Source organism: Pelmatolapia mariae, linkage group LG10_11, assembly GCF_036321145.2.
Source record: "Pelmatolapia mariae isolate MD_Pm_ZW linkage group LG10_11, Pm_UMD_F_2, whole genome shotgun sequence".
Classification (NCBI taxonomy): Eukaryota; Metazoa; Chordata; class Actinopteri; order Cichliformes; family Cichlidae; genus Pelmatolapia; species Pelmatolapia mariae.
The window spans coordinates 8,059,492-8,077,901 of record NC_086236.1 but is presented as its reverse complement, the minus strand read 5'-3'; the positions used below and the strand labels follow the sequence as shown (position 1 = coordinate 8,077,901).

The window sequence follows — 18,410 nt, the reverse complement described above, 5'->3', positions numbered from 1 at the left end:
GAAAAAAGCCAAAAAACAACATTTTTAAGTTATCTTAGTCAGCGGCAAGAGTTGAGGCTCAGGTGTAAACTTTATGGTTTTCAAGGTTTATATCGTTAACTCGGTTTCCCTGGGTCTTTTCCTGTGTTGTAGTTGTGTGTTTCATTTTGAAAGAAATATTTAGATGTTACCATAGCGACCAGAGAGTATTAAGGGGCAGAGAAGAGGATGTTACTCTCAATGTTGTTGGCGCGTTTCAGGAGGATGCTGCTAAAAAAGTTACACAATTACACAGTGAATTTGCGTTTATTATTATATTTACAAAATACCACAGTTTTTGTCTTGGTTGTATCATTTTATTTTGTTGTATTTATCCGCAACACCTTAAAGGCCAGTCTGTGAAAATATTGTCTGACATTAAACCAGTCCGTGGGGCAAAAAGGGTTGGGGATCGCTGATCAAAGTGACCTAAATATCATGTTTAACCTGAGTAGCAAAAGACCGCGGGGGTCTAAAGACGATGTGTCGGAAGTCTGGTGTTCTCGCCGGCTCTAGTGAGCCTCGACCTCCCGGTCAGCTTCGAGCTGGTGGGTAACAGATGTCTCTGAAAAGGTCAAGTAGATCGAGTAAATCGAGTAGATATTTGAAGTTTACACACCTACATTCTCGCCTGAAAATATCTTAAAAGTTTATTTTGTGACCTAGAAAGAGTAATAAGAGTAATATTAAAACTAAGTAGCTGCCGCTATTGTTGGAAACTGGAATGGGCTGGGCCGCGCTATGAATTCTGGGATAGGTTGAGCCACGAAGGATACACCCGACCCATCCTTCAAATCTGGGGAAAAGGAGGACCCATTTGTCGGCCGCATTTTTCTGAATCTTCGAATTTGGACAGCCTCACTGTGACGTAATCGGCCTACATATCCGGCCTCAGGAGGATGCAGCCAATGAATTTGGACACAGCTACGATACCAGAGACTGCTTCTTCTTCTTCTTTGGCGTTTAACGGCATCCTTGTAGATGCATTGCTGTCATCTTCTGTTTCAGTCCGTTATTACACTATTAAATCCTACTACTTATTCCTGCATCTTTCAGGATCTTACAAAGCTTCAAACGATGCATTGACTGTTAAATTAGTCGTCGTTTTGATAGTCAAAGTAATCGTGACTAGTCGACTAATCGTGGCAGCCCACATTTCTAATGAGGCCTCAGTGAACAGTTGGTGGATTAACCAAAGGTCCAGATGTATCTTCTCGGGACCTGCTTTTTGTTGGATTTTTTTCCTATTTCTTAAGTACATGGCTTTCAGATACTATTCATAAGTTGTAAATATATTTTTTCTAGTTCTGCGACTTCTTCTTTTGTCCAGTTTTCTCAAAAATGTTGAGAACAAACTGTACACCATGCTGATATATGCCAGGTTTCAGCTAATAGATCTTTTTATTTTATGTCTGTCAAACTGTGTTATGTTAGGCATTTACAATGTGTTTTTGTGACAGGTATATAATATGTACAGTCAGGTCCATAAATATTGGGACATCGACACAATTCTAACATTTTTGGCTCCATACACCACCACAATGGATTCCAAATGAAACGAACAAGACATGCTTTAACTGCAGACTGTCAGCTTTTATTTGAGGGTATTTATTTCCAAATCAGGTGAACGGTGTAGGAATTACAACAGTTTGCATATGTGCCTCCCACTTCTTAAGGGACCAAAAGTAATGGGACACACCTGGCCAGCTGTTCCATGGCCAGGTGTGTGTTATTCCCTCATTACCCCAATTACAATGAACAGATAATAGGTCCAGAGCTCATTTCAAGTGTGCTGTTTGCATTTGGAACCTGTTGCTGTCAGCTGCGAAGATGAGATCCAAAGAGCTGTCACTATCAGTGAAGCAAGCCATCATTAGGCTGAAAAAACAAAACAAACCCATCAGAGAGATTGCAAAAACATCAGGCGTGGCCAAAACAACTGTTTGGAACATCCTCAAAAAGAAGGAACGCACTGGTGAGCTCAGCAACACCAAAAGACCCGGAAGACCACGGAAAACAACTGTGGTGGATGACTGAAGAATCCTTTCCCTGGTGAAGAAAACACCCTTCACACCAGTTGGCCTGATCAAGAACACTCTCTAGGAGGCAGGTGTATGTGCGTCAGAGTCAACAATCAAGAGAAGACTCCACCAGTGTGAATACAGAGGGTTCACCACAAAATGTAAACCTTTGGTGAGCCCCAAAAACAGGCAGGCCAGATTAGAGTTTGCCAAATGACATCTGAAAAAGCCGTCGCAGTTCTGGAACAACATCCTATGGACAGATTAGACCAACATCAACTTGTACCAGAGTGATGGGAAGAGAAGAGTATGGAGAAGGAAAGGAACTGCTCATGATCCTAAGCATACCACCTCATCAGTGAAGCATTGTGGTGGAAGTGTCATGGCGTGGGCATGTATGGCTGCCAGTGGAACTGGTTCTCTTGTATTTATTGATGATGTGACTGCTGACAAAAGCAGCACAATGAATTCTGAAGTGTTTCGTGCAATATTATCTGCTCATATTCAGACAAATGCTTCAAAACTCATTGGACGGCGCTTCACAGTGCAGATGGACAACGACCCAAAGCAAACTGCAAAAGCAACCAAAATGTTTTTGAAGGGAAAGAAGTGGACTGTTTTGCAATGGCCAAGTCAATCACCTGACCTGAATCTGATTGAGCATGTATTTCACTTGCTGAAGACAAAACTGAAGGGAAAATGCCCCAAGAACAAGCAGGAACTGAAGACTGTTGCAGTAGAGGCCTGGCAGAGCATCACCAGGGATGAAACCCGGCGTCTGGTGATGTCTATGTGTTCCAGACTTCACGCTGTGATTGACTGTAAAGGATTTGCAACCAAGTATTAAAAAATGAATGTTTGATTTATGGTTCTTATTCTGTCCCATTACTTTTGGTCCCTTAAGAAGTGGGAGGCACATATGCAAACTGTTGTAATTCCTATACTGTTCACCTGATTTGGATGTAAATACCCTCAAATAAAAGCTGACAGTCTGCAGTTAAAGCATGTCTTGTTCATTTCATTTGGAATCCATTGTGGTGGTGTATGGAGCCAAAAATGTTAGAATTGTGTCGATGTCCCAATATTTATGGACCTGACTGTATGTGTGAGTTTCTGAAGCTCAGGTCCTCTACCAGAGGCCTGGGAGTTACAAGGTTCTGCACAGTATCTTAACTGTCCTGGCAATCCTCTGGACTCAGCCCTCGGATTATTACATTTTAGGATGACACTCACAACAGAAACAGTAAAGGTATGACAAACACAGAGCCATTTGAAATATCTAAGATGTCTTGGATGTTTGAAGGCTAAGTAAGTTTTACATCATGCAGTATGCACTTTTATTACTTTGAATTCTTTGTGGTTAAGAATACATCTGCAATAAAAGTGACAGATGTGTTATTGACATGAGGGAGTCATAGAAACTAGGATATTAGCGCACACCCAGAATAATTGTGTCATTAGATTTTATCTTTGTTGAGTGGAATTTATTTTGTACAGAATCCACCCAAATCTCCAAAACAAGTCTGCACATGGCCTAATCTACACTGTTTCACCCACGCCCTCTAAAACGACATCAGCATCTGTCCTGATGTGGCACCAGTACACTCCACCTATTCTGTGAGTGAATTCTGAGTATTTTGACATCACTCAGGGATAACGGTGGTCTAAGAAATAAGATCAAGACACATTTACCACTACCCCAAAACTATAAAACTATTTACTATGATAAGGTATCAGTAACAGGATAAGACAGACGATGATGTCGTGGAAAAGTTAACCCTGTTCCGGTTACGGGACAGCAAATAGGACACAGCACGGTAAAGTTTCGACAGTTTTTAGATTTTCTTTGCCTCCCAGATTTGCTGATTTCTCTTGTTTTCTAGAGAAAAGGCTACAATGGAGTATTAGGGCCACATTAAGAAAAAGAATATTCATTTTGAGATTAAAGTTGAAATTTCAAGATTCTACTCAAAATACTATTACAGTTGTCATGTCAAGTCGAACAACTGCCGCAGCTCCTACACCTGCTACAAAAAGCCTCGTGTAGATGAGTTAGTGAAATAACTTGATCCGCTGTCTTATCGTGTCTTGTGATACAGCGTACATCCTCATTGCTGCACGAGGGTGTAACTAATCGCCAGCCACTTTATTTTGCACAAGCCAGGCCAAGAGAAATCCGTTCCCTGTTACCTAAGCTGATACTGAAGTACGATTTAACTAAGTCATCTACAAATATTGTTAAGAATTTTATACTTAAACTACTATTTCAAATTTAATCTCGAAATTTCAACTGTATTCTCAAAATGATCAATAATAAATTGTACGAAGCCCTATTACCCCTTTGTGGAAGGCCGATAGCGTTTATGGCTCCTTTCATGGCGGATGTGTTTTCCTCATTACACTTGCAGATCCCTTCAGAGATCATTAACGTCTCTGACAAAGGTCATGCTTGTTTCTGAAACAATCAAACACTCATCCGGCAGCCACACGCACAGTTTAGACTTTACACTTTAGATTTCTTCACTTTTTATTCATCGTTACACATTTTCAGAGGAAATGAAACACATCTCATAATGGTCACATTTACAATAAGGAATCATGGGCGTGTTGTCATGGTGGAGCTTGGAACTCGCCAAGTTTTTTTTACAGCCTATCAAATGCACCGGAAGGATTGATCATCGTAATCAGTGTTATTTGCTTGTCATGGAAAATTTCAGAAGTTGTACAAATGCACATATTCAAATGGCCAGTAACTGACAGCAGAGGCTTAAAAGGTTTGTAAGGTGACTTAAGGATCATGGAGTGCTATCGCTTAGAACAGGGGTGGGCAACTCCAGGCCTCGAGGGGAGTTGCCCACCCCTGTCTTAGAATGACTCAAAGCAAAACAGGCTAAGCTTTAAAAAACAAATAATCCCTTAATCGCAAAGCCAAACTGCAGCCAAAAGCTGATTAGGGTCCAATGTCCAAAAAATGTAAACTATTAATAATTTATATGCCTATTTTGGCAATAAAATGATTCCTGTAAAGTTATTTTTATCAAGCAGTTTCTGCTTCTCTGCCATAAAATGTGTTATTTTTTTTTTACCTTTTTATGGCTTTTGTAGATACAGCGAGGTGTAAAATGAGCATTTTAAAGATGCAACTTGTGGGTTTTAGAAACTCTGAGCTAACATTTTTCTGTTTATCTGATACTTCATAGCAAGTCTGCTATTTTACTGATTACTTGTATTTAACTTATAACTTACTTGTATATAATACTTGTATATAACTGTCAGATAGTGATTATTTTTTATTATTAATGTCATGTTTCGGCTGTGTGCAGGCAGGAGAAGGACCCAAACGCAAAACTCACTACACAGGAATTAAACTCAAAAAGCTGCTTTTATTGCAGAATGGCATGAAAACCATAACAAAACTAAACTGGGACATGGATAAACTGACACACAGGAAAACACAGCCATGAGGGAGACTACGACACTGACAAAGAGAAACACAGGACTTAAATACACAGAGGGATAATGAGGGAATGAGACACAGAAGGAGAGCACAGCTGGGAGTAATCAGGCTGGACGAGACAAGGGAAGTAAAACTAGAAACACTGACATGAGACACGGACCTTCAAAGTAAAACAGGAAACACACTGACTGAACTCTAGACATGTAACTTAACAGCAACTGGGGAGACAGAACATAAGAACCTGAAACATGGTACAGAAAGGCACAGTAGGCAACATGGAACACACAGGGAAGCCATATGACAGAACTTAAGAACTAAACTTTTGATAACCATAATTGAAACCTAGGGAATAACAAAGAGGGTACAACAAAGGGCTCAAAACATAAACCATAATATACAAACACAAGATCTCTTCAAAATAAAATAGGAAACCTAATGAGACGCAGACATGACAACCAGAACTTGACAACGTAAGACACAGACATGAAACACATGAAGAGCAGGGGAGACTTAACAGGGGTTGGAAGACACAAGGGGAATCTAATAACAAAGAACTAGAAAAACTCATGACCATAATCATAAAAATATCCAAATAAACTAAACTCAAAACACTGGGTCATAAGACCCAGGACCGTGACAATTAATCTATCATCTCAAACATTGTTGCTTGGGCAGCTTGTTTGTGAGTTCCTCTGTCCCTCCTAACGCCATCACATTTTAATTTTAGGGTTTAATTACATTAATCTGAATTCTATTAGACATTCATGCCAATGAATGGACCTGATATAGCCTGCTCAATACCGGCTGGTGTATGGATCATGTGGAAAAATATAGTTAGTCATGTGAAAAGAATTTCACAGGTATCTGTGCAGGATTGTAAAAGCATGGTCTTACTGTTCCAAATGGAGTTAAGAGATCAAGGTGCTGCTAAACAAATGCACATGATTTAATGATCGTTAGCTAATGAAACTACCCACGTAAAAGCAGAGGTTTGGGCAGTTTGACGGTCATAATCCTCCCAGGAGTGAGTGTCCCAGCAAATTCATCCTAAAGTCAGACCGTGTAATTCTCTAAGAAACTGCTAAAAACCAAAGAGCTACACGTCAGACCCTAGTGGCCTCAGTTACGATGTCAAATGTTATAATTCATGACAGTACGATTAGAACAAGACTGAGCAAGCATGGCTTGTTTGAAAGAGTTGCCGGTGGAAAGCCTTTTCTCTTTTTAAAGAAGATGGCAGCAAGATAATCCCACCTCTCCTGGAACAATGTCACCTGGGCAGACCAAAGTGGAGATGTTTGGCCATAATCACAATCAAACACAACATATCCACAGTGATTATGATCACCACAGCATAAACACGGTGGTGAAGGGAGCCGTAGGATCTGGGAACCTTGTAGTCATTGAATCGACCTCTGTACATCAAAGTATTCTAGAGTCAGATGTGAGGCCGTCTGTCTGACAGCTAAAGATTGCTTAAAACTGGTTCATGCAACAGGACAATGATCCCGAACAGGAAAAAGAAAAGAGTCAAGGTGTTGCATTGACCCAGTCAAAGTGTTGCATAAACAAATACTTGCAAACCTCAGTGAACTGAAGCCACCAAAATTTCCCCACAACAATGTGAGAGAAAAAGTCATGCAGAAAACAATATATTCAAGAATTTCATAATCTAAAAGTGGTTCTGCAGGGTATTGAATCATGGCCCGCACTTTGTTTTTCTTGCAAATAAAATGGTTACATTTTTAACAGTTCCATCCACTTGGAATGTCCAAGGACGGTGAATTTGGGTGTGGCAAATACGGAAATTAGTATTTTATAGGGGTGTTTATATTATGTGTCTATGATAATGATAAGGAAAGCAGCTACCATCTGAGATTTGCATTCAGATAAGCCGTATGACCCTTTACCTTGTGCTCAAACTGAACTCCTTTTTTTCCTTTTGAGATAAGCTGCCCTCATTCCCGGACCCTCCATGCTAGTATTCAGATATGCAATAAACAATGCTCTGTTTCTCTATTTATTACACATTTCTTTACCATGTTGACCTGAAGCCAACATTAGGACCCATTATTAGGAAACAGAATGATAAAACCTGCTCAACTAAATAGGTTTTAACAAAGAAAAAGGCACTTTAATAGAGGATATTATATTATAAAGATATGTATTAGAGAGTACATTAATGGGTTTTTGCTCAAAATTGATTAAAAAATACCAGAGTTAGAAGAAAACACCAATTATATCCCCTTATTCATAGACAAGCTCATTGTCAAAATAAAAGCAAAAAATATATAGAAAAAAACACATACAGGAAAACCTTACTGTTCTGTGCTCAGTAACACAGAAAAGCACATCTTTAAATCTCTTTTTCACAGGACTGAATAACAAATTTAAAAAGAAAAAGCGCCACCACTGTTTGCACTAGTTAAACACACAGAAATAAAGGATTAGATAAAATCTCAATGCCAGACACTCTACAAGCAGCTATCAGACACTACCTGACAGAGCTCAGCGAAGTCAGGTTAACTGACTTTAAAAAGAGTCAGCTGATAGCAGTACCTGAAACTGATGACCTCAGATGAGAGGTGGACAGATACAGAGACAGAGTCACCGGTGTAAGGTTTTCTCTCTCTCTCTCTCTCTTTCTAAGCCCCATGGTTCTTTAACCTCTTTTAATTTGCTGTTGAAGGATTTTCATCATTTACATAACCCCTTATTTCCAATGGCAGAAGGCTGCTTTCAGCAGCAACAAATTACTGACGAGCTGCTGAGCACAGAGGACAATTTAAATGCCACACATGGCTTTACTCAGTCGCTCAGTCGAGGGTGAATACTACACACGTTTCTTACTTATCTGATAATTTAGCTCTATCTGCTGACAAGTGCTCCATAACACATCCGTCACACAAACTTGGTGATGATATAACACTTGCACTGCCCCCAAGTGGAGAAACAAAAAAATCGAATGCCTGCTTACGCAACTACTGATTTTGTTGTATGACTACTTTCGCTAAAGGACGTAGTTCGCCTATGTGCTATAACACATACACAACAGCTGCAAAGGCATTAATATCTAGATTTAAATTAAGCTGAAAATACAAGCCGCAATTTTAATAAAACACTGTTAAATTCCAAGTTGTTAAATTTACCGTAAATGCTGTGAAAAGGATGACCTTCAAAATAAAAGCCTAGTGGGGTTTGTGTTGCGATATTACCGCTTCCGCTAGGGGAAACACGCAGGTCAAGCCTTTTATTTTGAAAGTCTCCACGGGCAGTTGACGTCTGTTTGCCGTTAGCTCAACACTGGTGCTGCTGCTGCTGAGCCTCGGCGGAGTGTGTGTGAGTATGTGCGAGTGTGTGTGCTGATGGTGGACTGTTCCCGGTGAAAGACGCCGAACCCGGCCGCGTGAAAAATGCCTCACAGCCGCGTGTAAACGGTCGAAGCTCGCGGAGGGGAGAGAGAGAGTCAGGTGTCCGGGCGGCTAGAGAGGAAAATATGAGCAGGATGTTGCAAGTTTTAGCGTGTGGCGCCGTAGTTTTCCCCGGTCTCTTCTTCGCCTTCAGGAAGATCCTACCGTGTGTGTTCAAACACTGGAGCGATGCCGACGTGGTACTGGTCAGCGAGAGGTAACCCAGCTTAAACTCACCACTTTATACAACACAAACTCACTAACTAGCGCCCGGTGCTAGCTTACTCCGCGCTCTGTAGCTACGGACATTTTCCCTCATCCCGTTAGCTCCTTGGTGTGCTGTATTTTTTTCATACATGACGAAAACTTATTTATGTTGAGTAGCCAGTGTGGTCATTTTAAGCGAAAGATATTTTTCTATTTATTGCTACATTTTTGTTGTGCTCCTTTTTCTGCAAATTGGGCTCAATAATCCCCGAAGAGTGTTTGTAACGGTGATTTGCAGATACAGCAAATCCAAACTATGGGTCCCCTGTAGGAAAATACCACAGCAGGATTTAAAAAGAGTCTTTGTAAGCATGATGCGCCAAGTGCTTTGTTATTTGTTTGCATGATTGCGAAATCGATAATGTGCTTAAAAAGGTGCACTAACATGCATTCAATTGTGGTCCGAAGTTTACATGTACTTATCATGGCATGATTGTCATGGGGCTTTTAACGATTTTTTTGAATAGTTCTTTTTCCAACGTGGAATGGTTTTACAGCATACATCTTTAAGGACTTTGAAAAACAAGAATTGGTTGCACAACTTTGAATCTATTTTGGGTTTTCTCCAATCCACACACACACACAAAAGTATCGATACAGGTTTAAATATTATATACATACATTTACTTACACCTTTTAATAAGTGAAGGTTTACAGTGTTAAATTGACAAGATCATGGTCTGTTAACATGTTAATGATCACCATTCACTACAACTAGCAGTTTCCCTTTGCAAAGGAAAAAAGAAAGATTCGTTTGACAGTACTTATTGGACTGACCAATACTCAGAATAGTGAGAAAGTCCAAACTATCACCCTCAGCTGATAGGAAATTGGTTAGGATGTTCAGGGACAACCCAGGAACCACCAGGGCTCAAGGCTGCCGTGAACTGGAAACTTCTGGAACATCAGTGTCCTATACTGAAATGAGTTTTACATCGCTGTTAAGTGAGAGGGTACTGAGCAAAAATGAAGCCCCTGCCGCAAAATCGACGCCTTCAAGCTTGACTAAAGTTTGCAGCTACCCACATGGACAAGCCAAATGTCATCCATCCAGTCTCTTTGGCATATTCGTATTAGGGTCACGGGCAAGTGAAATGGCTTCTGGAGAAAAACTTTATGATCAAATGAAATAAAGATTGAGCTATTTAGCTACAATGACAGCAAGTATGTTTGGAGGAGTAATGCGCCATTATGCTTGCCCTGTTCTGTGTGTCACTCACCAGATTTGACATCACATCCTGTGGCGCTATGGCTGGTCGTGCACATCTTGATTTTTTTAACATGGTGCATTGTGCTGTGGGTGCCACAGCTGGGTTAAAGACAAGAGTCTGCAATCGTGCTGGTTTTTACTGCCATATTAATATTCCAGTACAGAAGCTCAGAGGCGTACAGATATACAGAGGGAGATGGTGGAACAGTTTGAGACTCAACACTTGAGAGTTTGTGGAAAAAACACTCAACATTGTCTTGGCTTCAAGTTTTAACAACTACTTATCCTATATTAGTTCTCATGTGATGCGCTATCATCTGAGTGGCGACACCTAGCGTTCAGGAGAATACTGCATCAGCGCGTATAAAAACAAGTGAGTGTGAGACGATGTTGTGGTGGCAAGTATACTGGGGCCTTATAGGTGACGCATTCCAGCCTAGGAACACTAACATCTGTCAAGCACGGTAGAAGCATGGTGGTAGCATCATGCTTTGGGGCTGTTTTGCTGCCAGTGGTACTGGTTCATGGAATAATAGTGATGGAGGTTTATCTGCAAATTCTTCAATGTCACCTCAAACCAACTGCTAGACAGTTGAAACTTGGACACAGTTGGGTTTTCCAACAGGACAATGATCCCAAACACGCATCAAAAATGCTTTGGGACAGATAAAGCGGGTGAACATGAAGCTGCTAGAATAGCCTTCCCAAAGATAAACCTCAACCCTAATGAAAATCTGTGGACTATGCCTAAAAGCCGGGTCAGTGCCAGGAAACCAATCAATTTAAATCAACTCCCAATTCTTCCAAAAAGAGTGATCAAATATTCCGCCAGAATTATACCAGAAGCTTGTTGATGCCTACCAAAAACATCTGGTTGATGTGCACCTTCCTAAGGTGACATTTAACCATGTGGGGATGTATGCATACTTTTGACCCTGTGTGGATTAGAGAAAATCCAAAATTAATTCAGACTTGTGCACCCAGCTTTTGTTTTTTAAAGTCCTTAAAGATGTATGCTGTGCAGTCATTGCACCCTGGAAAAAGAAGCGTTCAAGAAAATCATTAAAAGCTCAAGTTTATCATGAATTTCATCCCCATAATGATTGCATGTAAGCTTTTGACCAGAGCATATATTAAATGGTCCTAACTACAGTGTGACTGTAATATCCACTGATCGATGAGATGAGTTTCTTTTTGCTCAATACAGAAAGCTGTCCAGTATGCAGCAATTAGAAAAAAATGTTTCTCCATACATAATACATCTCTCTGAAGAAAGTAATTTGTTACACTATTTGTTACATTACTTTTGCCTTACAAAGGATTTATGCTTCTGTCTCAAATCACTGGAGTAGATACACAAACCCATGGAAACCCTACGACATAACCTACACTGTGCACCTCGCTGGAGATGTAACTACATGTAGCTTGGCAGCCCACAACTACTTAGCGCTGTCAAGTCCTCCTAAGCATTTGTCTACTTTTTTGCTGCAGTTTGCTAATTTATCAGTGAAATAGAGCTGGGCGATATAAGATTTTTTCATATCACGATATGTTTTTTTCATTTCAGGCGATAACGATATATATCACGATATAAGCCAAATAACTATATTTGTAAGATTTAAATGTGCCGTTGCTCACAAGTAAAATGTGAAATAATCAGCAGCTTGTCTTGATTTTACTATTTATTTCCCATAATAAGTTCAACAGGGTAGATGTACTTAAGGAACATCAGACTTTTTCAGATAAATAAAGGCAAATATTGCAAACTACACAAAAGGCAGCCGCTAAAGCGTTTAAGTTTCAAAATAGAACAAACAAAACAGACTACTAAATTGTCAATTCCACTTAGAAACAAAATATTAATTCTAAAAATAAATCTGTTTGTTTTACAGAAGAACAGACAAAATTGACTAACTTTTGTCAATATCAAATAAACTGAGAACTAAAAGGAAATTTTCAATCTCTCCTTGTACAGCTTTCTGAACTTTCTGAATCCTTTATCATCCGCAACTGAAAATAGTTGTGGATGATTACTATACCTTTCTAATGTGACGTTGTTGTCCCTGGCTCTCTTTCTCTCTCTCCCTCTCTGTTCCTGTGCTACTGCGAGTGTAACTACCGCCCCTCCCCCCTCTTCTCAGCGCAAAGCGCAAGGCTCGTGTGCGGAGTGAAGCGGAAAAAAAGTGCGAGAGAGAGAGAGGGTGAGAGAAAGAAAGAAAAAAAAAAAACAAAAACCCACGGCTCGCGATAAGGAGCCGGCTCGCGTCGTTCACGTCAAAGATCCGGCTCTAAGAGCCATTTCGTTCGCGACCGACACATCACTACGAAATACTACTACTACTACTACTACTAATAATAATAATGTGCGGCTTGGCACTTGTGCTGTACATAACAAGTCACGTGACGTGACGCTGCGGCTGTGATTGGTTCGGCTCTGCGCTTCTTAATTTGGATTGGCTGTTCTTCTTTTCTTTTTTTTTTAAGAGAGCAAGAGAGAGATGAGGTCTATCGCAATAGTTTAATTTTTCTATCGAGAAAAAGTTATTTCGCAATACATATCGTTATCGTTTTATCGCCCAGCTCTACAGTGAAAGAACAATTATTTTTACCTCAATGTAAGGAATAATAATCGTAGATGTCAAAATGATTGTATCTTGTCCTATTTAATCTCAACAAGTCCTAAAAACAGTCAGTGATCACTGTCGGCCTCTCTCGGTTTTTATTACCGCTATTCATTTTAAAGCTCCGTTTTTAAAACCATACGCAGTAACTACAGCCCAGCTCATGCAGCAGTAAATTAATGACTAACCTCGTATTGTGGATGGATTATCTCAGTTGTTCTCCTGACTGACGTTTGGTCTGTTTACAACATCCTGCCATGCGATTGCTTTTGTCCCTAACCATCTGGAACCCTCAACTTAACTTTTATTGGGTGGAAAAATGTTAGCGTTCATCCTCCAGCTTCACTGTGTTTATGTTAGGCTAACATAGCTGTGTCGCTAGCGATCATGTAGCACATCATTATATACCAGCTAGCCCAACTTCAGTAACCCTACAAACGTCACTGCTGTTTACTTCCCTGTCTTCATTTATATCGGAAGTGCTAGCAGGGCTGTACGTCTTAATTTTTTTCAGAAATCTCTCAGTCATGGTATATTATATTTAGATGGAAACTAGCGAGCTAACTCCCTGCTAACTTCTAACTCTGTTAAATTTAATACATTCTGTTTTCATGGATGCCTGGTAACTTAATTGTTACACCTGGTAAAGCAGCCATTATATTATTACAGATGGAAGAACTTTCAACTCTCAGTGATGCCGCATTGTTCATTTGACTTTGGGACCTGCAGCGGAGTTTGGGCCCAAACACGACTAATAACATCAGACTTAAAGACCCTATAGTGCTATTTTATGCAGCATATGCAATAGAATAGGTTAGACCAGTGATCCTGAACCCCCCGGGCCACGGACTGAGTCATTTGGTTGGCTGCGAGAGTTGAGGCTCGGGTGTGAAGTTTATGGTTTTCAGTCTTTTTATCGTTAACTCGGTTTCCCTGGGTCTTTTCCTGTGTTGTAGTTGTGTGTCTTATTTTGAAAGAAATATTCACGCGTTACCATAGCGACCAGAGAGCATTAAGGGGCAGTGCGGAGGATGTTACTCTCAATGTTGTTGGCGCATTTCAGGAGGACGCCGCTAAAAAAGTTGCACAATTACACAGTGAATTTGCATTTATTATTATATTTACAAAATACAACAGTTTTTGTCTTGGTTGTATCATTTTATTTTGTTGTATTTATCTGCGACACCTTAAAGACCGGTCCGTGGCGCAAAAAAGGTTGAGGACCACTGTGTTAGACAGTATTCATAGACTGTTTATAAATACTAGATTTAGCTTCTGGGTCTAAAAAGTGACTTTAGTTTTTACTTCTATTTAATTTAATTAAAATGCTTTTTCACTTCTTTTTGGTTTAGTTTTTATAATAACTCTGGTTAAAAATGCTTAGCTTGAGTCTTCAAAAACAACTTGGCAAACCAATCAGTGACATTTCAGTTGCCACATCCATCTTTTATATACAGTCTAGCTTTTAAATGGCATCTAGTTTCTTAAAAGTTAAGAAACAATAGCGCAGTTTTCAAATTAAAAAAAAAAAATCTATTTTTTTTGAGTAGAAAACAATCCTTAATTACATCAGTTTTCCCATTCAGTACACCATAGAATATTGCTGATCTACTGATATCAGCCAACCACAACTATGCAGCGTCAGTTCAGTTCTAGTACTTTCACTCCAATAAGTAGTCACAGAGAAATCCCAGGAAGTTGCATTTTTTTATTAGAGTTGAACAAGCCACGTGAATGAACCATAAAATCATTACATTAGAAACATTTTTAACTTTCGATCTCATTAGTATTAATTATAAATGTGTTGGGGGGGGGGGCATCAGTGTGACTTGCTCACATTTGCACAGTTCAGTTCAGCGCTCATTTGTAAGCTGTCACTCTAGCTAATCCTCTTCTGAGCTCTGGTCAGGGCTGACTGCTGAGTTAGCTATGCACTGAAATACACCGTAGCCTACTGCCGAATAACGCTTCTGTTAATTTACAAATGCTCAGCTATCGGAAAACATCGTTCTTACAAGCCACAGTGCCTGCAGGCTGTCACACTGCTCGCCCTCAACCACTAAACTGGCCTTTAATGTCTACATCTTCTGCCTGTACCATGCTTTGTATCACAGGCTTCCAAGTAGCATAAATTGGACACCTGAAGGATTTGTGTGTGTTAACACAAAACAGTTAGTTTTATTTTAACTGTAAATGCAAGTTAATGGAATAAGTGTGGAAGATATGATCATCTCGGCATCGGGGTGATTTTAGAGCTCAGCGGGGACTCCAGTTCCTTCTGTTGTTTACCTCCAGCCTCTTGCTTTCCCTCTCATCTCTGTTAGCTGATTTAACACATGCAGGGCTGAACTTTTCGTGACATTACTGGACAAAGAGATGGATCAAACATTTGCTGACTATGACCAACAATCAGACATGAGCTTTAACATGCCACTTTTCCCATATGCCCTGTGCGAAAAGGTGCAGGTAAAACTCCTGTTGTGTGCTGCAAGGCACATGCCCATGGGGTGTATATACACATGGACATGTGCCCATAGGGTGTACGGTGTAACTTTTTTTCTCTAGTTGAAGCATTTTTCACTCAAGTCTCAGAAGTCTCAGTCACACTAGAGAAAAAATGGCAAATAATAAAACCTCCTCAAGACTAGAAAAAAATCAGTGGTTGCCTGGTTATTGAATTGAATTTTTGCTCTCAGCAACTGACTGCAGCACCATCAACCTCTCCGCGGCAACTTTTCGTCACACAGGTTGCCTCTTTCCGCACAACTGGGGTCTTACCTGTCCAGACTGGAGTCACTCTTAGATAGATTTGTGAAGGTTTGCAAATGTATAAATTCAGACAGATAGGCAGCACATTACAGTTGGAGTCAGTCTGCGCCAATCAACACAACCCATATGCACCCCCATTTATTTCTCCAAGGGAGGATACAATATAATTAAGCACACAAACTTGAGTTAATAAGGCTTGTGGCAAGCTGTTTACTGGAATTTAATGCCAAACAACAAGTCTTATTTTGCCCCAGCAATATGTGTGATAGTTGTCACTAGGAGTTTATTTGGAAAGAGAGGGGGAGATGTTATCAGAACAAGTGCATATCTGTAATGTCTAGAATTGGCACAGTGCTTAAATGTTTGCATATCAAGTGGCTGACCAAAATGACCGTCAAGCCACCAGGAAATGTGCTGCTCTCCTGGCTCAAACTCAAAATTTCCCATATACGCAGCCAGTGACGTTCCAGCATCCATTTATACAATCAAGGAGTTCTGATGGAAGAGTGGGAGAGTTCCTTCTTGCCATGAAATGCACTTTACCCTGTTTGCTTTTTTGGTTCTGCTGTCACTTTCTTTTGCTCTGCTGCAGTGCCCATGGACCTACACATTACGTAGCCCATTTACTAGAGGAACAAAAACACCACTTCTTGCTGTCAGACACTGTATTTGTGTGTGTGTGTGTGTGTGTGTGTGTGTGTGTGAAAGAGAGAGAGAGAGAGAACACGAAAGAGCAAGTAGTCCATGTGTAACAAAACAGTCAGTGCGAAGACCTGGTTACACTGAAAGAGAAGCTGAGGTTGTTCGCTGGCCTGACACAGTAGGGAAGAAAGGACAACATTACCGAACAAGGCAACAAAGCATTCTTCCCCTTTTTCCCCACTGCACGCTCCTCACCCCGTCGAACTCAACTTTTCAGTTGCAGGGGGGAGAGAGGGGGTTATTGGCGGACACACAATGAATTGGCTGACACACAATGAATTGGCTGTATGAACTGAGTCTTGTGACAGAGTATGAGACCATACAGCCTTAGAAGGCAGTAAAGCCGGTGTGAGGGGATTGAGTTTGTGGGGGAAAGAGAGAAGAAGGCCTGTTAAGTTTTCCTAGCTCAGACCTGTGGTTTTTGTACTTGCGTGTCACATGGCTATTGTTCACTTGCTGATGCCGGTATCATGGCCGTGGTCCCCCACCGTAAACCTTGGTTTGAGCTGACTGCAGGTTCAAGCAGGAAACCACAAATACTCTTTGTTTCTCAGCACTGCCATTTGTTAGTGCACCGTTTATATGGGGGGAAAAAAAAAAAAAAAAAAAAAAGAAAGAAAGCAGTCTTTTGACCTTCTAAAACTAGCCTGAGTATGTCTGGGTGCAAACTTTAATCACTTACTCACTCAGACTAAGAGAGTTTGGTGCTTTGTGGCTGTATGTGTATCTATGGGAACTCGCTATCAATTCGCGTTAAAAGGTGTGCCATCATCATAATCATGACCAAAAAAAAAAAAAATGCATGAATGGCATTTTTTGTTTCCCTTTTCAACTTCATCCACTTAAAAAATGACTTAGCATCTGAAAAGTCAAGTACTCTTTTTAAAGGCAACCAGAGATGATACCTGTGGTTGCAGAAAAGTCCTGTAGAAGTCTATGGATAAAAAGGCCCTTGACTTTGACCTCTGTTAACACTTTTCTGATGCTGTGAGTCAGTTTTGTAAATTGTGGTCATTCTGAGGAACTGTTTCTGATCCTATACATTACTAAGTCGATTAGCATAAGGTTGCTATTGCACAAATGTTCAAATGGGAGTAGAAGGTTCTGTGGATGGCTTACTGGCAAAGAGCTAATTAATAAACCAAGACTCAGCCAGTTCATTTCAGTACTAACAAATCTTATCTACCCAAAGCATCAGGTTTAGAAATTAGTAGTAAACTAACAAAAATGGAACAGTGTAAGTGCAGGTTTCAGTGTTTCTCTCCAGAAATAGCAAAGTGTTTTTGAGAGGAAAAGGGAAATCGATATATTTCTGATATAAGGGCGAACTCTTCTGTTTGAAGTTGCTGGGGAGCTGTCTGGATAAATCTGACAGCTCTGGTGAGGTTCAGGATTCATCCAGCAACATATTAATAACTAGCCTTATGTTATTACTGAGCTCATCTCAGACTTTCTGTTGGCCCATTATGAAAGCGTTAGCAGGGACTTTTATAGAGTAACAACAGTTTGTCCCTCATCTTACAGTTTGTATTAACCTAAGCTTAATTCTGTAGCTGGACACAATGCAGAAGATATTTTTGTCAACTACTCCACCTTAAACCATTCAAGTGTTATTGTCAGTAACTGCTTTTTTCCCCTCACAGAAATACTTTGGACAGAACCAGTATATCATCTTAAGATGTCAACTTGTTAGCCTTAAACTACTAACTTCTAAATCAGATAGACTTTGTAAATCCCATTTTTCATGCATGTCTTTATGTTAAACTTTATTGTAACACCTGGGAGAACAGCCATGGCCTGATGGTTTTAGTGTTTGTTTGCCTTTGGAAACTGAAGGAGTTTATGAGAAACCAATAAGCTTGGTTAAACAGTCAGCTGACTTATATCTTAAAGGATAAATAATTAAATTAGTCAATAAATCTTAGCAAACTCTAT

The 18,410-nt window shown here is 40.2% G+C and overlaps 1 protein-coding gene across 1 annotated transcript in view; it reads left to right on the top strand.

Moving 5' to 3' along the window:
• Positions 1-8,786: 8,786 nt before the first annotated feature.
• Positions 8,787-18,410, top strand: part of tlcd3a (TLC domain containing 3A) — a 42,628-nt gene continuing 33,004 nt past the window's right edge. Inside the window, exon 1 of the mRNA XM_063488224.1 lies at positions 8,787-9,123. Coding sequence (XP_063344294.1) covers positions 8,993-9,123 — 131 coding nt within the window. The 5' untranslated portion in view covers positions 8,787-8,992. The remainder of the gene's footprint in view (positions 9,124-18,410) is intronic.